The sequence below is a fragment of the Takifugu rubripes genome, chromosome 22 (genome assembly GCF_901000725.2).
Source record: "Takifugu rubripes chromosome 22, fTakRub1.2, whole genome shotgun sequence".
NCBI classification, from domain to species: Eukaryota; Metazoa; Chordata; class Actinopteri; order Tetraodontiformes; family Tetraodontidae; genus Takifugu; species Takifugu rubripes.
The window spans coordinates 9,377,260-9,397,219 of record NC_042306.1 but is presented as its reverse complement, the minus strand read 5'-3'; the positions used below and the strand labels follow the sequence as shown (position 1 = coordinate 9,397,219).

General features: G+C 46.3%; 1 protein-coding gene across 2 annotated transcripts; it reads left to right on the top strand.

Moving 5' to 3' along the window:
• The first annotated feature begins 4,210 nt into the window (after positions 1-4,210).
• Positions 4,211-19,954, top strand: nyap2b (neuronal tyrosine-phosphorylated phosphoinositide-3-kinase adaptor 2b). Of its 2 annotated transcripts, none has more exons than XM_029830498.1 (8): positions 4,211-4,723; positions 4,814-5,150; positions 7,311-7,512; positions 10,480-10,799; positions 12,980-14,047; positions 16,009-17,241; positions 17,338-17,429; positions 17,547-19,954. In XM_029830498.1, the coding sequence occupies exons 3-8, from the start codon at positions 7,334-7,336 to the stop codon at positions 17,832-17,834; spliced, it is 3,180 nt and encodes a 1,059-aa protein (XP_029686358.1). In that variant the 5' UTR covers positions 4,211-4,723; positions 4,814-5,150; positions 7,311-7,333; the 3' UTR covers positions 17,835-19,954. The 2 variants fall into 2 exon arrangements, with proteins under 2 accessions (XP_029686358.1, XP_029686357.1); XM_029830497.1 differs by having other exon boundaries at positions 4,805-5,150.
• The last annotated feature ends 6 nt before the right edge of the window (positions 19,955-19,960 follow it).

Genomic DNA, 19,960 nt, shown 5'->3' with positions numbered 1-19,960 from the left:
TTGGTTTCCCTCGGGAGGGTGACACTCTTTTAAAGTTCACAACATGTAAAGAAATGTCTTTAAAAACAAAGTTTACGTGTATTTGAAGGAAGCATCATAGGTGCAGCATTTACCTCATAGTCTCCCTGTAGACAACATGACAGAGCCAAAGGATTTGCTGTATAAGATGATATGCTTGCTTGATGACAGCTGCTGAAACATCATCATTCTGTTGCTGCATGAATCAAACTAAAGATTCTGTTATTGTACCTCAGCAGATTTAATAACTTATTGTTCAGCCCTTCATGAGGGCAGGACGGTCCTTTTCCTCCCCCATGCCACCTACCATTCGAAGACCTCAACGTTCGGGAGAAAACAAAGACCAGATGTTGAAGGCGGAAGATCCGAGTGGAAAACAAAGAAAAACGGATCCCAGCTGAGCTCACATAAGAAATCACCCAGAGTCCATCAGAAGACAACAGGAACAGAAGTAACTGCAGTCCCACTTAAAACAAGGCAAAAACCTTCTTTTGAGGTTTTAAATGTGAAAGGGAAGAGACAATTAGACACAGGTGAAAACACTGACGTCAGATAATGGACAGGGGGAGGGGGGTGAAGGAGAAACCACACCAGAAGGAATCAGCACACATGGAAAACGGGGGACTCGTCATCTAATCATAAACACTAAAGAACAGGCCCAGGTTGATGTGTTGCCCGGTTCTCTTTCAATATTTCAATTGCTTTTTTATTTCCAAGTCATTAGGTGGGCGGTCATATCCAAGAACTTAGATGCTAAAATATTATTTGATCATCAAACTTGCTATTACCACGAAACTGCAGGCCATTTCCATGTGCCTGGTGGATCGTTTCATCTTCTGAGTGCGAAATTTAAATTGTGGCATATTTTTTTTGGGAGGGGGGACAGGAGCTGTTCAATATTCCTTCTATTAAAGAAGAATATTACACTACTTTTATAAAGGGCGTTTTTAATAATGTATTTAATAGTTATCCTCATTAAAAGCAGAAAACTGTCTTTATTGCGATATATAATTTAGCCAGCAGATGGAGACATCTTTCTAATTCTCGCTTGAACTTCGACAGAGCTCAGAACAACGTGAGATAGTGACATTTGTTCAGCGAGTATAACATTTTTAACATTACTTTAAACTCAAATTTAAACTTGATTGATCTCAATGTGCATATTTTTTATTGTAGCAACTCATCAGTCACCTTAAACATGTGTTCTATTCAACACACACGTACACATGCAACATGCTTCAGGTTTTGTCCTCGGATGATACACACATGTGGATACTCGCGCTGACCTTTGGGTGCTACATCAGAAGGGTATCATAGTTGAGGCTTTAATGGCCTTTGAACTTCCAGTGTAGAAGGTCAACACTGCTAAATCAGTCTGGTAGAAAGATCCTCATTTCTGTCATTTTATGGTGGTAAGTCAATGATCTCTGAGGGCTTTAGCCCATCAGTTGTGTCCCTTTAAACTGGGGATTATGGGGGCTTAGGGGGTTAAACACCCAAAGATACTGCAGGAGCCCCCAGCTGCCTGCATCGAAGATTGTGTTTTCCTATTTTCACCTCTCTGTCTTGGTGTAACAGCAAGTGTTTGTTAGAGACTCGCCTCAGCCTGACATCCCTGGAGGAGCCAGGATGTGATAAATGAGTACTAAAAAGTTCACATAACCGCACGTTGTGTAGCTCAGTAGGAGAACGGCACAAAAACCAGGGTATTAAAAGTTCAACAACAACAACAAAAAATCCTTAAATGGAGATTTCCATGGAGAAAACACCACTTTACCAAACGTGCATGCGAGCAGGGAGTGGTCATCTGCCTGCACACGTCTGATGGGACCAGGAAGCTCATGCTCCATTTCCCCAGGGTGGAGGATGTGAGGAGTAGAAGTAAAGGCAGGCTGCATCTTTAATGAGACGCTGACATATTCAGCGCCACCGTCCTCACTATGTGTCCAGCCAGCACCTCCATCCCTTCCCTCATCTGAACTGCACAACCAGGGAGGAAACAACACGTGGAACCCGTCTCTGAGCCTCCGCAGCCAGAGTCAGAGCGTGGCCTGCAGCCTAAACCCCCTTTCATAAAAGCCCTTGCTCCATTCATAATGCCCCCCTCTCCTCTGTGACAGTTAATTGATTGGTGTAATGGTTTTTATAGACTCTTCATTAGCCTGTTACAGCAGTGGATCGATACCACATCATTACACGCATGAGCGAAGGGGCTAGCAGGGGATCGCCACATCACTCAGCGTTTCTGAATGGTCATTACTGTCACAGATTGCAGGAACAAGAACATATGTGTCTCCATGCCAGACGCGGTGATATCACTTGGCTACTGTGTTGACAATAATGCATTAGAGTTGCTGACGTCACCTGTTGCCTAATGCTGTTGACCTTTTGGTCCTGGAATTGAGCAAAACAAACATTTTTAGTGGAGCAGTATGTTTTCCCATGGTGCACTCTGATACAACAAAAGTTTTGGTTATTAACCCCCCCACACACACACACACACACACACACACACACACACGCACGCACACACACACACACACACACACCATCACATTCACTCCAGGGGCTGATCTTAATGTATTCATGCACCTCACAGGTGGCTCCCATCTGCTTTTCACACACTTCCGTGCATCTTTAGGAGCGTGTAAAGTTGCAAGCTTTTTAATCTTCTTTCACCCCCCCCCCCCCCCCCCCCCCCCCCCCCCCCCCCCTTCCCACACACACACACACACCCGTCCATCCCTGTGGGAGTGTCCTCCGCTGTTCGCCAAACAAAGTGCTGCTGTGCACATAGGTGGAAAATGTGTTTAACCTCTGAGATTCCCTCACTGTCTGTGCTCGGTGAACTCTGATCGGATCTAAACTCTTTCTTTGAGCTTGCTCACGCGGGCCGCACACAGAGGTCAGCCTTTGTGCGTGCGTGCGTGTGCGCGAGGGGCTGGTCGGAGCGGCGCGCTTTGTACGAACCCAATCGACCACGTGCCTTGACAAAAAGCGTAAAAAGGGGGGAATGCACCTTTTTGACAGGCCATTTGTGTCAGTGAGATCACAAACGTGGTGTTCTGTCATCCCCCTGTCTTTGCCCCCACCCCAACAGCCTGCTGTGATGATTAATGCCCCAGCGGTTCGTCCCCGATCCTGCTGAATGCCACACTAGTTGCTCTTTTTGGCTCCAACCCTTGTTTTCAACATCCCCCCTCCCCCATCCCACCCCCCCACCTCCCGTCTCACCACATGTTTGTGATAACTGATTTCGGTACCTCTGACTTACCACTCAGACCAGTGACCAGGAGGGTGGGGGCAGGTTTATATGGAGGGAAGGGTTGATGAAAACAACAGATCTCTGCCTCCCAATCCTTTTGTGTCGTCGGTGTTAATCCATCCAAGCAGACCCAGCCACCGCCACCCGCCACTTCCCCACCCCCTCCCCGCCCGCCTCGCTCATCCTCCCTCAGCCGCTGCCCCGTGCAGTACACCCAGCACTCCCAGCTCACCAACACAGACCTGCAGGAACACACACTTGCTCCCCCAGATGGGGAATCATCAGCAGCACCCTCTCAACAACAAACGAAAATACAACTCGCGCTCAACTCCGTCCTTGCTTTCACCCCGTTTTTCTTGTTTGTTTGGGTTTTTTTTGTTTTGGGAACACAAACACATCCCACTCTTGCATCATGCTCAGCCTGTGTGTGTGTGTGTGTGTGTGTGAGTTTCTCCTTTGTTGTGTGTGATTTGAAGGCTTTTCTTTGTCTTTTTTCATTTGTTTTGACTACTGTACATGTAATGAAGGCAGCTGAGAGAGCAATGTGATGTCTTCACTGCAAGTGGTTCTGTTTCCTGGTCTTGTTTACAAGCGGTGGGCGGGGGCAGGGGTGGTGGTGGTGGTGGTGGTGGTGGGGGGGGGGGGTGTGCAGTGGTTGCGGGGGGAAAAGGAGGTTGCAGCTAATGAGGTCACACCCTGGCAACCTGGTGACTCCTCCCAGTCAGCCCCCCCTCCCCTTCCTGCCTTTCTGATTTTTCCACTTGGCCCCCGATGAGAGTGCCCACCCACTCACCGCCCCCGCTTTACCCTCTGACAGGGGGAGAGAGAGAGGCAGATAGACAGACAGAGAGAGAGAGAGAGAGAGAGAGAGAGAGAGAGAGAGAGAGAGAGAGAGAGAGAGAGCTCTCCATGGTACTGAAGCAGAAAAACAACCCGGCTCAGTTACAGTACAGCTGCATGAGGGAGACACATGAGACACCGGAGACAAGACAACAAATAACAGAACACATGAGAGGAGTGATGAGAGTAAATCAAGATGAGTTGAAGAACAACTAGTGAGGGAACGAGAAAAGTAGGGAGAAACGAAGCCAGGGAGAGCTGATGCCCTAAGCAAAGGTGACTACAGTAGGTGGTGGGCGTGTTCTTCTTGTGATCTATAGCCGGGAAGCCCGGCGTCATCTGCTCCGGCGCAGACAGACTGTACAGATCTGCGTGCACGAGGAGGACGGAGGAAGCCGGCCGGCAACGTCATGACTGAGACCGCGCTCCGCTCCAACTCTGCTCGGTCGCAACCTTCAGGGTGCCGCGCATGAGGAGTCCTCCCAGCGGTGAGGCGGTTTTGTCCTTCTGCACAGAAGAACGGAGAGACAGAGATCCTGGGACGAAAACAAACACTGCGAGTTCTGCGTCTGCAGCCTGATCCGGAGGGGGCAGCTTCACGTGAGTGCATGCACGTTTGGGTTTGTGTCAAACCTCTGGGTGCGGTCTGTTGCTGAGCCGGCGTTCGCCTCTCACATGTAGCGTGTGCAGATGTGCGGAGCGGTGACGCCGGCAGCTGGATTGGAATTCGGTACCAACCGGTGCGGAGGGGTCGTGTCTCCTTTTGGTGTCCAGGGGAGAGAGCTGGCGACTGGACATTCAATGGCCTTCCTCCCCTCCAGTACCTGCCTTATCCTGTGGGACAGGGACTGCCTGTAACGAGCCAACCGTTTGGACCGTACAATGGAAGCACGCCTATGTGGATTTAACTGGAATAGCGCACCGGTGCCCCAGCAAAGGTCAGAGTTCACTAACGTGCACCGGAGGACGGGTCAGGGGAAGAGAGAAGACACATCTGTCCAGGAACAAGCAGGGACACAGCCCCTTTGTAAGTATGCATCCAAATCACAGCCACCTCGTGTGTGTTTGTCTTACAGGATAACCTTTTACCGTCTTAAGTTCTTCAGTTGTGTGGGAATGAGTTAAACAGGGATCTTTGCAAAGAGTGCGTCCGTTTGAGCAAAGTGAGAGTCTTAGACATCCCACACTGCAAAGAACTATTTCACGATGTTATTTGTGTTTGTTATTTTTGTCATCAAATATCAAGTTTAGACAATAAGCAAGAGACCATGAGATGTATTATGTTTACGAGGTTCTTCGCAAGAGCAGTGCAGTGTGTGTGTGTGCGTGTGTGTGTGTGTGTGTGTGTGCACGCGTGCATGCATATGTGGCTTTTTTTGGTCACCCCACAACCAACCTTACAATCTTTTTGACACTGCACCTTAAGAACATCCATGCCGCCCCTCTGCTCTGACGTGGCAGCCTGAAAACAGACGTGGTCGGCTAATTTCTTTTATTTTGGAGGCGGATTGCACCTTTGCTGTTGCAACTGTTGCAGCCTGCCTGGTGAACTCGGGACAACAGGAGATGAGATGGGACTAAACGAGACAAAATGCCGGCAGTGGGGGATTAAAACAGAGACGGGGAAATAAAAGCTGAGTGAAAAATTAAATTGGTTTCCTCACTGGACAGGTTTTGCGGAGATTAATAAATAAGAATTGCATTTTACAGCGATGAGTTGTGCGAGGACAAGCCAGCGCGAAGAGCAGGCTCGATAAAAACAGTGTGATAAACAAGCTGATTCTGGTGCACAGTGCTGCTGCTGGCTTATAGGGATTATGCAGGCTGGCTTAATTCAGCGCAAACAGTGTTTGAACTGTGCCTTTCCAAATTACACATGGTTCTGGTGCACCTCTTTTCTCTTCGGAAGCCAAGATTTGCTCAGTTTGTACAGTTTCAAATCTCTGGCCATGCCTGCGCTTAATTGATAAGATGTGATTTTTCAGGGAGGGGGGGAGCAAAGAAACTTCCACACGACTTGACATCAGAATTACGTGCCCCGGAACGCCGCTCCTAGATGGCAAATCTGTCTGTTCACTTGGCTCTTATCAGTTTTTTCCTTATGCTAGTAAAACCTATACTAAGCAGCGTCGGGAGCGTGTAGCGGCAAGTGGAATTGGCAGATAAACCCAATGACCTCAGCTGCACGCTGGACTCGCTGATAGACAGACAGGGAGATGGTGAAAATGGTCAGACAATGGCCGGTCTAGCAGTTGGCCCTGCACTCTCCATCTGGCAAGCACCCACTCCCCTCACCCCACTTGCTGCCCTTGCCTCCCTACACACAAACATATACACACGCCCCTCCCTTTGCCCACTCACACTCATTGCATCGCTAACACGTAAACACGCATGAAGTCTTAGGCTGATCTGAGAACACTGACCTACATAAATTCACGCGCTGTCTTCTCTGAAATCAGGCTTCTGAAATGTTGCATGTGCTGTGGCATATGCCATGCGGCACGGGCATGCATATTACACATGCATCCTCACAATCACAGCAGAAGTGTGAGGTGCAACTGTGTGTATCCCTCAAAAAAAAACAACTTTTTTAATGCTTTCTAACGTTGCTGTGAGTGATTGTGCTGAGGATTTTACTCGAGATTGGTTGGCGGATCTATAGCGCATATATGCAAAAGCAAACATCACAGCCTAACAGGATTGCTTCTGTTAATCTCGGCGGTCCCACGAGTGCAGTGTTTTTTTCCCCTTCCAAGCCCAGCGCCTCGCACAACATATCACAAAACAACACAAGATGAAAGTCCGGTGTGTCGGTTTCATTCAGACACTCGCTCAGGAAACGGAGGCCCCCACATCCGTGGAACCGAGAAGACGTCGTACCGAGTCACGGCCGGTTAGGATAGTAAAATGCTGAAAGGTGGGGTTGTGAAGCTGAACGATAGCTCCCTGGAGCCTTAGCACATTTATATGTTCACATGAGTGTGTGTGTGCGTGTGTGTGTGTGTGTGTGCAGTTCTCAATAAACAAAGATGTCGCAATACCTCTAGGAATGTGTTTACGTTTACAGAGGTGCACATGATGAAGATTTGTGAAGGCCCACATCACAAAACATGATATTTGTGCACATGTGGTAAAAAAGGATAATTACTAACATGCTGTTTGTGTTTGTTTGGTTGGTTTCTTTTAGAATGCTGTGGAAACACTTGAAGAATGATGAGCTCCAAAGAAGAGGAAACGCTCCGTTTTTTCCAGTATGTTGAGGAAAACGGGCTGAGAGCCTACAATGGCCTGGTAGCTCAGAACTTGGACCACGCCAGGAATGAGAGAAACAGACTATTCCTGCAAGAGAAAAACGACAAAAAGAGAAAAAAGGAGGAAGCCATAAAGAGGTAAAGAATTTAATCAGACATATTGAACAAATGGTGACTCTGGGATAGTCCGACTTTAGTAGCCTTAAGTGAATGAACCTGCAGTTTTTGGACCAACTCCGGGACATCACAGGGTTCCCTACAGGACGAGGTGGAAGAGAAGTGGGACAAGTGGTTAGAGGGTCCCCGTGGCAATGGCTGGTTGCCATATTTTGGGGAAGGCAAATGTAGACTGGTGCACCCCTTGTTAATTAATTTTTCACTTTTAGACTGATTTGGGACTTGTTCCTGAATGGAGGTCAGCGCTGCTCCATTTTCCGAGTCCGGAATGACAACGGAAACTGGTGAATTGAGAATCATACATAACTGGCCCAAGATTACGTCACGTGTCCTGATGCACAAAAACTGTACCCCGACAAAACTGTACAGAGTAACACCACGGTGTGGAGTCTGTGAACTAGATGAACGCATGGATGAGGCGTTCTTGTGTTGTGGGGTAGACCACATGCTTCGAGTCACACAAGCCCACAAAAAGATCAATTTAGAGTGCAGTTCAAGGCAACATAAAGGTAACTTGTTGAGGATTAGAGATTTATTTTTGTATCTACCAAAATGATTAGAATATAAATAATTTTTATTAGCTACATCCACAGGAGAGTACTCAAAAATTAGCACAGCAGTTTAGAATTGAGTGTGTTTGTGCAACTGACCTGACCGATGTTAAGAAGGGAAGTATTCACACGCAGTCCTTTGTGGCTGCTTTTGCCTGGGAATTCCAAAATAGCTGTTCTTCACTTGCACGATCAAAGATGACTTAGACTTCAACTTTCTGCTAGAGGCATCAAAAAGACGTTGAGAGTTCTAAAATTAGCACCACCTCAGTCTATCTTGGACCACCTTTTAACAGTTGCCAGCAAAGCTGCACCACCCTCATTAGTAGGCTGATGTAGCGCTACAGTATGTTGGGTCGCTAGCAACTACTGTCTTGCTCTCTTTCTACAGCATATCAGCTGTTGCCATGACTGAAATATTTATACACAGGAGGATAAGTCTAAAAAATAACTGGATTTTTCATGAGGCCTATATAGGTCAATGAGACGACCCATTTTCCTCTTAATGATGGAGGTGAGATGGAACGAGAGGACTTGTGTTCGTGCCTTCAAAAACGCACGAGTGGGCGAATACACGCGTGCTTTGTGAAACGGGGGAAGAAATGAGATCACGTTACCGGGGGGGAAAGGAGGATGAGCGAATGGCTTAAATGAGTTATGTTGAGAAGCAAGAGTGCTTGTTAGAGCAAATATGTTTAAGAGTGTGGCGGTGATGGAGTGGGGGAGACCTGTTAGAGGGAGAGATTAAGTGCGAGCTGAGTTGCAGGAGATGTGTTCTGCCTAGTGACAGCTGGAACAACCGCAGGCCAATCAGATCAGCACGTTAGGTTTGAATGAGGCGGGCCTTCCTGCCTGCTGCTATCCAACTCTGGGTTTCTTTGATTGTATTTCATCAGCAAGTTATTAACACACACACACAATTGCTGCACACAGACGTACTCTAGCGTGCAGCTCCACCCCCACCCCCATTCACCACACCACCACAATCAACACACCCACATTTACATATACTATATTTACATATGCATGCAAATTGTATTTTGCATTCGTTCTGCTCTACCGTGCACATTATCTTCCAATCAGACGGACATAAACAGACACATTCTTTTCCTGTTTCATGCCAGATCCATCCCAACTGCTCACAGTGCACCTGGTGGTCTGTCCTCCAGCCGATCACTGGGCAAATGTCCTATAAATAATCCTGTCACCGCCACTCGAGTCACAGTGACCCAACCGTCCACATGGGTTCCCGATGACACACCCAAAACATAGGCTAGGCAGAGGCTTCTAATTCTGCCCTTCTGACACTTGTGCCTAGATTCTACTGCACATTTTACTGTTAAGCTGAAATTTCACTCAAACATTGAAGTTTCCATGTTTAAACCTGTTACTCGATATTTACTTTAACCACCAAAATTAAAAAGAAATTAAAACTACAATGCCCCCATGGTTGAGTAGGATTCCTGTAATTACTGTAATACAGTGTTGCTATTTACATCTGAATAAAAGGCTGGTGATACGCACGTGCACTTTATTATTGTTTGGTGCTGGCAGCTGGTTTTGTGTCTGGTTTCTATGGGTACCATGTTGCTAGGCAAAGTTAAGCCCTTAACCAATGAACCCACCCCACCATGCACCTTCTGTTCAGCAGCTGGGCTGGAGGGAGGGTAGTCAGCAAAGTCACAGACAGCAGAAAACACACACGCACACATAGGCTGACACTAGAGAGCGATTTGGGAAGAAACGCATGCAAATTCATCCGGTTTCATGCCATTTGTTTAAACAAATCTCTGTCATGAAGCCCAGTCCAATCTGAAAGCGCATCAGCAGGTGAGCAGCACAGATCAGATATCTGTGTTTACTCTGCAGACCTGTCACGTCTTTTGTCCCGCAAACACAATCACATCGCTACCTCATTTGCAATGCACCCACACACACTCACACGCACACATGCTTAGAGCCCCTCCCCTTCCCTGCCACCACACACACCACTCAGATGTCATTAACACTCAATTCATGGCCAATCATCCATTTACAAGGATTGACTGTAAACAGACTGGGGCGCTTCCAAGCTGTAATCATGTGTGTGCTGGTGTGATCATTGTCAGTCCCATCGGGGTTAAACGCAAATCAATGCTGTGGCCAGAAAGAAAAACTGTTTTTCTTTAGCGTTAACCTGTTGGTTGAGAGAACAACTGACAAAAGGAGCATTGTAAAAGATCTCTTAATGTTGTCAGTCCCATGACACTACCAGAGGGATTATGTCAAGCATATGCTCAATGTTTTGTTTAATGATAATCAACATTATTGTGTTCATTATATATTGCGGTACCTTGTCATCTTATCTTGCCCCATGTCTTTCCTATTTCCGCTTTAGGACGGGGGAGGACATAGCAACTGAGGGAAAGCACTTGCGCATAGGGTCCATTACCATGCCCGAACCCCAGGAACGCATGCCCATACCCCTCCCGCAGGCCCTCGCCTGTGGCCAGGCCTTCTCTGTACGCTCCCAGTCCCTCCACTCTGTGGGTGGTGGTGGCAACAGCGGGGGTGGAGGAGACGAGGAAGTGGGGAGCCCGACCTCTAGGAAACAACCCCCGCCCAAGCCCAGGAGGGACCCGGCCACCAAGCTGAGCATGTCGTCTGAGGCAGTGGACCACAGTCCCATGTCCACCTGCCGTGGGGACAGATGTGATGGTGAGTGGTGGTGGCACTTCACACTGAACGGCCGCACTATAAATAGCTGTTGTGACCTCCCCGACATTGCTTTTCCTACATCTAGATATTCACTGTACCTCAGTCAGGAGTCAGTGCTTAGAAAATAATTAGCTTAGGATTAATTATGCTCACGTTGGACCAAGAAATTGAATTCATGATCACATGTTTTTTACATATATATATGTATATAAAGCAGCAATCAAAACTGAGACTTTGAATGCGGTCAGTTTTAGCTTAAGGGGATACTTCTTCTTTCACTATGTGACAGAGATGCTTAGATTGAGATCCATGATAATGAATCTACATTTGTTTCAGTGGATTTTCTCAAATCAATTATTTAATCAGTACATGTTTTTGTGGTCATTATTAAAATCAAATTGGTAAATCAGCTGAATTTTCAAACAAAATTTGATTTAATGAGTCCAGAATGACATTCTCCATCAATCATACAGAGCCCTACATGATGTTATAAAGCTGTTTAAACAGTTATCAGAAATATTGGTGTAGGTACCTGCACTGAGCATTTAAAAAAAAGAGGTATTGTGGCTCTGAAGCAGAAAAAAAAAGAAAAAGGCTGCAGAAAGATTTGACTCTGTTACCAATCAGACACATCGTTTGGGAGTCATCCAGCCTGGCTCAGATTGGTGGGGATCTCCGTGCACACAGATCTTCCTGGGCACCACGGCAACCATCCCACAGAAACAAGACCCCCTACATCCCAGCCAATCGCGGAATGGCCGAGCACCTCGAGCCAATGGGATTCGAGAGATGCTACAGTCTGACGTGTGCGAGCCAATCAGAGTCAGAGTGTGGGGGTGTCCCTGGATGAGGGAAGGGTTGCGTGCACTGTAGCTAGCGTTGTAGCGGGAAGGGGAGGAGCCTGTCAGTGTAGAATTCATTCAGGAGGAGCGATTGACCTAGATTTGTTTTCCCCAGGAGGAGAGGGGGTTGTGGGTAAACACATCCGCTACAGGGGGAGGGGGACAGGAGGGAGCGATGGATAGGAAAGGAAAGTCGGAGAAGAAGAGATGTTCGGAATGTTGGCTTCATCGTCATCAGAGTGGAAACAGAGACGTAAACCCACTCTAGCTACACATCAGTGTAATAACATAATGATCTGGTGATTATTCAAATCAGGAACACATTTCTGTGTGCACAGGCCTGAATAATTCCATTTTAATTAAACCCACAGGAATTCTGCTCTATCTAATAGCCACAAATTCTTTTTTTTTTTAAAATTGTCCGTTTGTGACAAAATTAGCATCATCAACGGATGATGACAAAAATGTCTGAACAATAAAACAATGACTCCATCCACAGGATGTCTTTGATTTCTTTCTATTGAATTTCAGAGCACAAGCCAACAGCTCTTTGCTGCCTTCAATCGGACACCCACACATAGTAGTATTTCCTGTGAAGATGAATACCTTATAAGATATAAAATGCATAGATAGCTGTCCTAATTTCTCTCTCTCGCTCTCTGAATGGGCAGCACGCGTACGCTTGCATGTGTGCGTGCGCCTCGTGACGGTAGTGAGTCATACAGTTACGGGAAGATGCATGTGTCTGGGCCATCTGCTATCTGAATTATTAAATGTGTAAAATCTGCAGTTTGAACGTTTTCTGACACAGTCCGCGTCTTTCTGACAGTTATCGTAGCTCGCCTGTGAGGCAAAAGGCCTTTCCAATAAAAAATATCTGAATACATCGCGCGCACCGAAGTTAGTTGTATTGCCATCTGCTCTGCTTGAGCTGTGAAGTACAACAGTAACATAATTAGTAACCATGAATACTGTACAAACCTCTCTGCACCGCATCAGAAGAGATTCACACTGCAATGCTACGTCACTACAATATAAAAGAAGTGTGTGACCCAGATACTATACTCACATACTGCTCCACTGCTGTATACGTGACCTAGAAACATGCATATGCCACAAATATTCCCACATATCTGACTCAAGAATTTGCTCGCAGGTTTGTGAGTTGACCTACAGCTGACCCACAAAATTGCAGTAGGTGTGGCTGCAGCGTTGCAGCTTTGAATCACAGACGGTCCGGAAATTAGAGGGGGGGTTTTGGTTTTTTTTGCAGGTATCAGGTGCTTAATTATGATTCGGCGAATTTGTGGGTAAGACTTCTTCTCTGTGTTTTAACAGCTCAAGGATGCAGCGAGGATTGCAGGAGGGTGCCGCCACCCAAACCCAAAAGAAACCCCAACACGCAGCTCAGCGTTTCCTTCGACGAGTCGTACATCAAAAGTCACGGAAGCGGTGCGATTTGTCCTTCCAAGCACCTCCACCGTGTCGTATCCCCCAGCGAACTGAACGCGTCGCCCCAGAGCGACGAGAGCCCCACTGACGACTGTGAAGATGAACCTGTCTACATAGAGATGGGGGGGATTGATGTGGGCTCACGAGAACCCTTGAAGAGTGAGGATGAGGAGCCAGGAGAGTCTGTGTATGAGGAGATGAAGTACCCAGCTCTTGATGATATGGAGTACCGCACCGACCCCGTGGGATGTCGCTCAGCATGCCCCACCCCTGCACCCTACGACCCCGAACCCCTCAGCCGCTGCTCCACCCCTCGAAACATTCCCCTCTGTGACATCCCCGCGCCCTTTCCCAATTTGCTCACTCACCGACCTCCTCTGCTGGTCTTTCCACCAGCGCCAGCTCAGTGCTCCCCTAATTCAGATGAGTCCCCCCTCACTCCTCTAGATGTAACCAAACTGCCCATGCTTGAGAATCAGTCCTACAGCAAATCTCCAACATCCTCCGCTGAGCCACCTCCCTCTGCACACCTTCGTAGGGAGCTCACCGCCACTCCAACCCTGACTGTGTCTGGACGCTCCTCGGCGCCTCCTCTTCCTTGCACCCTCTACAAATCCTCCTCGTCCTCATATCAGCGCAGTCACTCCGCTTGCCCTTCGCCGGTCAGCATGGGACGCTGTCTCACCCCTCTCAGCCTCATGCGGACGCCCCCCTATGACACCCCGATGCCATTCCCAGGGGGGCTGCCCCGTAGCGCCTCTGCCACCCCTCACGGGAAAGGCTCGCCGCCCCAAGACGGCGCTGGCCGTCTCCACGGCTCTATGCAGAACGTGTCAACAGCCCGTTCGCGGACGCCCACCAGCCCGTTAGACGAGCTGACCAACCTGTTCACCACCGGCAGGAACATGCTGAAGAAAAACTCGAGTGGCCGAAAATCTAAAGAGCCTGGAGAAAGTGAGTCAAATGCGGGTACATTTTAATGTGTGTTCAACAGTGTTTTTAATTTCTTGTTTATGAGATTCACAAGTACCTACAGAAAGTATTGCTTCCACCACACCGCTCAGGGTGACTGTGGCATTCCACAACCTTCCATTTGTATAATCTAGGTTCAGCGAGCCAAGTCTGATGGAGATCATATGATCTAATCTGAGGGGATTATGAAAAAAGCAGACAGCAGGGCCCTCAAACCTACTCATGGCATTAGGCCACCAGGCAGTATTACTTTTAAATATGTAAACATCATGCTTAAATACAGATCACTCGCCACACTCTAGGTTTGGCCACTATGACTGAAAAGGAAAAAAAGATTTGCTTGTAACTGATAATAATTAGTTTAAAACTGCATGTCACATTAACATGATTACATAAAGGCACAAGTCTTTTTGTAATGACTGCAGGCATAAACATACGTAAAATGCATTAACAGTGTAATTTATTAACAGGATAAGATCAATTTTGTCAAGTATTATTTTTTGAAAAAAATATGATGAATGGAATAATATAATGTCCTTTAATGTCCTATATTTGACATATAGATTCAGAATTACACCCTTTTTGAAACCGTAGCTGGAAGTTATAAAAGATTTTGATGGTCAGAAATAGTTCCACCAATTACTTTTTGCACATACATCTTAAACAGCTACACACATTCATACTTATTCGATGCTCATAGCAACTACAACATAGCAACAGTGCAGTGAGGAGGAATTCTGAGATTGTTATTTGCAGATTCTCTGTCTGTGGGTAATGCAGCCAATCACAGCTCAGGGCACAGCGGTGTTGAGTGGAGCAATGAGCTCCTGATGCGGAACTTCCACAGCTCTAAACTCACATCTACAACAGATCCGAGCTTTTTGATGTTTTTCCTGTCCAATCAGCTCACACTTGAGTTATGATTAAGCCAATCAGGTAGTGGTGGCAGCTGGGCAGACATCAGTGGAGGCTGAGAGAAATAATGATGCTACTTTCACTTCCGGGACGAGCACATCAATCTATCTAAGAGCTCTCCATGAGGCAAACTGTGGGATTTACTGATTCAAATCATGTTACAATATAATTGTTTAGTTCCTTCATTGACAGTGTTTACATCAAACTGCTTGCATTTGTTGTCTATATATCAAGGGGTGGGCAGTACTGGGCTGCTATTTTAGCACTTTTTCACAGCATGATGCTAAAGGGCTCTCATGCTGTGTCTGAGACTGGCTGCAGTAACACATGCTGTAATGAGCACAGGATGAATGGAGGTTAATTTCTTTTCTTCCCTTCTGAGGCAGCAACAGCTACTCTGACCCACTTACCAACTGGTTGGCACACACACAAACACACACACGCACACGTACACACACAATGTTGATACATGGAAGGCAAAGCCCCTATTAAAGCTGCGCAAAAGAAAAAACATGGAAGTCAGTCATGCACGTGATTTATATTATTATCATCAGTAGTAGTAGCAGCAGCAGTAGTAGTAGTAGTAGTAGTAGTAGTAGTAGTAGTAATAGTAGTAGTATTTGTGCAGTGATTCTGTGAACATCATGCACACATACAGTCGGTTGCACCATTATAAATCCTAAAATAATTTTAACACATAAACTCCATAAATATTAACTCAAAATGTCTATCTTTTAATAAACTGACTATAAAAACACTATAGTGCACTATATTGAACCACAGTCCTATTTAGTGCACTGCGTCAATGGCTGTTGAGCGACACCTAGCGACAAAGTGGGTGTACTACACAGGAACCACAGGAAAAACAGAATTATCAGTGAAATAGCTCATCTTATTAATAGGTTGAAATGTTACAGTGAACTTAAATAGTTCAATAGTTTTGCTTTATTTTGGCATAATGGATTTTTACAATGCATTATATAGTCAACTGTAGCAGTACTGAATGTTGCTTGATTTACGTTTTGCAGCAGAGTCCAAAAGCAAGTCTCACAGCGAGTCCAGGCGAGAAGGGAAGGAGCGGCACAGTCACAGCAAGGAGTCCAAACGTGAGTCGAAGGATCGTCACAGCAAAGACTCCTCGCACCGGAAAGAGAGAGACAAAGACAGAGACAAAGAAAAGGACAAAGAACGAGGCAGCAGCAATGTGGAACCGCTGCCCCACCGGCGTAACAGTAAAGATCGCACTGGTAGCAATGTAGAAGCACCACATGTTCGTAGGGATAGCAGGGACCAAAGTTACAACAGCGCAGAGCCTTTGCCATTGAGAAGAGACTCTAAGGACAGAGGGTGCAGCAACGGTGACCTGATGGCAAGGAGAGACAGCAAAGATCGGAACACGGGGCAAGTGATGGACCCTTTGCTGAGACAGGATAGCAAAGACAGGGAAAGACTGATAGATCACCCACCTGAGCTGCTACCAAGACAAGACAGCAAGGAAAGGACAAGAAACGGTGCAGATTGTAGACATGAAAGCAGAGAGAGACTGCTAGATCATCCCCCCGAGCTGTTACCAAGACAGGATAGTAAGGAAAAGACCAGAAATGGCATGGACTCAAAGCACGAAAGCAGAGACAAGCCACCTGAGCTTCTGCCCCGACAAGACAGTAAAGACAGGGTCAGAAACGGGGCAGAATACAGGCATGAAAACAAGGACCACCGTCTTGATCTGTTGCCCCGCCAGGATAGCAAAGAGAGAGTTAGGAATGACATAGAGCATAGACATGAAGGAAGAATAGACCAGCCACCTGAGATCCTTCCCCGACAAGAAATATGCAGAAGCAGCAACAGCAAGGACAGAGCTGGATACAACACAGAATCAAAGCTTGAGGGAAGAGATCGGAGCTGCCACAATGGAGATCTTCCTCCTCCCCTGCTACCCAAGCAGGAGGGTAAGGATCAGAGAACTGGACTGGAAACCAGGCGAGACAGCAAAGACAGAAGTCTGAATGGCTCAGACCAGCATCACTACGATGTCAAGAGCACAAAGAGCCCGTCGGAATATAAGTGTGACAATAAAGACCGGGGTTACCGATTAGACGGCACGCCCAGACGAGACAACAGAGCCAATCACAGCCTGGACCAATCAAAAGCACAAGAGAGGAATGGCCACGCTGTGTCGGGGCAGCATTCATCCACAACAACACCTACTCATCATGGGAGAACATCTGGAAGCCCGCCAATGACAATGGGAACAGGCAGTGGTGAGTCTGGAGCACAGACGCAGAGATTACTGATATGGTAGAAAGGATTAAAATGGGTGTGCACTTTAAACACTGTAATTTGTCCTCCCTTTGCAGCACCTAAGTACGGCCGCTCACCTTCCCTGCCTGCTAATCCCTCCCCGATGGGAACACCACAAAGAAAAGCAGCAGAGACACAGCAGAGTCAGGTATGGAACAAATCAGGACTGTGGTGCCAACATCTAATAATGTTAGGCAGCAAGTTAGCGAAACTAACTAATGTTAGCGAAACTCTCTTGTATTGACATCTTGTCTCTGGCCGTCAGATGCCGCAAATGCCATGGATGTGTGGAGACACAACTATGCTGGAACAGATCGAGAGAAAACGCACCCTCTGCATGGAGATTCGCTCCAGACAACATCCACACCTTCAGAAACTGCTCGAAAGGCCTTCACCATCAGACAGGAGTGAGGAGAGGCACCAAGATCGGAATCAGTGCAAGCAAGACAATTTATCAGCCCTTCCCAGCTGGGCGAAAAACAATGGGGCCAAAAAGATCCGTCCTCCACCCTACCCTACGCAGACAACTGTGTTCTGGGACACAGCCATCTGACTATGATGACACACTTACACCCCCCCCCCCCCATTTCATCCCCCAATTACCCACATTCCCACATTCCACTGTGTTGTGCTGATTCTTCCCTGCAACATCAGGGGTATCAGAACACCCGCTAAGAGCACTAGGGGGCAGTACTTGCTGATGTCAACGGTGGTTACCATAGCAATATCTCCACTCTTTCAGGTCGTCATGTTTTCTTATCATCACTGGTGATATTTGATATTTTTCTATTTCCTGTGATTGGATTCTTGTAATATAATGAGTAGAATAGATATTTGATGAATAGATATTTTCTAAATGAGATGGCAATTAAAAGCAGCTTAAATCATATATAGTAGATGTAGATGTAATCTAATGTTTCTTTTTATCTTTTTTTTTTTGGTTATTTTACATTTGAAAGCATAATCTATTAAGACTTGTACCGTAGTAGCATAATTTTCTTATGCCCAAATTGTTGTGCTCATAAGCACTTGAATGGACTATGTAATTATGTCTAGATGTACTTAACATTTTCACTCGTACAATATATACCAAGTTTAGGAGTTAACGTCGACGTGCTTTAGATTCCAGTGGCCTCCACGCCCGGTCTAGTATGCTCGGAAATGTACAACGAATGACAGAAAAAAAAAGAGCTTGCTTCCGCAGTGTAGCAGTGTAATCACTATGTCGAAGCCTTTTGAAAAGGTTTACTTGTTTTATTGGTAAGCGTGTTGGCTGGGATGTCATAATGGATGGCGAAAGCGTGAAATGTTTTGCTGTATGCTCAGCTACACAACGAGTGTGGATTCGGGGGGGGGGGTTAGTCAATTAGAACACACAATATTATCAGTGTCATTTTCACAAACCAACCAAAGCCTGTCAAAAGCAAGCAACGGGTGAGGTTGCACTCTAGACAGTTGGTTCTCTAAAATGAGGTTGGTGGCAATAGCTGGTGAGTGCCAGTGCCACGCACACTGCACGCCCCATGATATAGTGTAGATACTTGATGCCAATGACCAGCCTGTACAATCAACACCTGAGCTTTTAGGACATTTCTTAATTCACTGCAGATTATAATAGCCATATGCACCTGCTTAGGAGGTATCTACCATGATTATGCTTGTATATTATATATTTTTTGAAAAGGTAAAAGGTAGCTGCGCCATGCTAGTTTTAATCTATCGGGCAAAGAGATAAAGTCTCAGGACGCTCATCTACGATTGGTTGTCCCTGACAACATTTCTAATCGAATTGGCTGGCAACCATTCCAGATATCGAACCATTTAAGGACCTACAACATGGCAACAGCTCAGCTCTACCCAGTCAAGCAGACAGGGGTCGCACAAAAGCCTACGAAGGCTCGAGGCATTGTTAAAAACTAAACAGAGAAAAACAACAAAAAATCTTTTAAGTAAATTACCGTAACTGCACTACCCATCATAAACCACTGCATTTAATCAGGCTGATAACTTTCAGTACATATTCCTCTCCCCCAGCTCTCTCCCACTACCTCAGCCTCCTGCTTATAGATATAATATATATAATTGGTTCTCTTTAGCACATTAAAATGCATCATTGATATTGCCAAAAGAGTACGGGTCTGACAAAGAGGTTAGCCCCTCAAGAGTGGAGTGCAAGTGCAGTAGTCATGTTTTAGTTTTGAGTAATGTGACAGCGATCCCTCTGGGACAGCGCGGGTGAGACTGAGTGCATGTGTCTGTGTGAAAGAGGAGAGGGCATTGTGTATGTGTGTGTGTGAGAGAGAGAGAGAGTGTGTGTGAAAGAGAGGGAGTGTGTGCTACACTGTATGCAAGCTGAATCTATATAAATGATTGTTTTCAGACATTCACTTTGCCCCATCCATGGTGTCAGTGGGTGCTGGTTGGAAATGTAATAATGATGATGTACAATCTTTTTTGTGTGTATAAACGTGCACTGTGAAAAGGTAGAGAGAGCACCGCACTGTCAGAGTCCTCTGTCGAATTGCACTGAGTGTTCTCTTGTTTTCTGTACTTAAAAAAAGAAAAGAAAAGCGGAAAAAAAGATGTTTGAAGATGGGGGGAAAGTACTGTATTTCTGATTGTCACATGGGTTATGTTGAGAGAAATAAATAAATATGAACTTGAAACCTGCTATGGAAT

What these genes read in the sequence shown, in the direction of transcription:
- nyap2b (XM_029830498.1), top strand. Translation starts at nt 7,334, where the DNA reads ATGATGAGCTCCAAAGAAGAGGAAACGCTCCGTTTTTTCCAGTATGTT. An exon ending in CCGTGGGGACAGATGTGATG is followed by an intron (nt 10,800 to 12,979) that starts GTGAGTGGTGGT and finishes GTGTTTTAACAG; the next exon opens with CTCAAGGATGCAGCGAGGAT. An exon ending in GACAATGGGAACAGGCAGTG is followed by an intron (nt 17,242 to 17,337) that starts GTGAGTCTGGAG and finishes CTCCCTTTGCAG; the next exon opens with CACCTAAGTACGGCCGCTCA.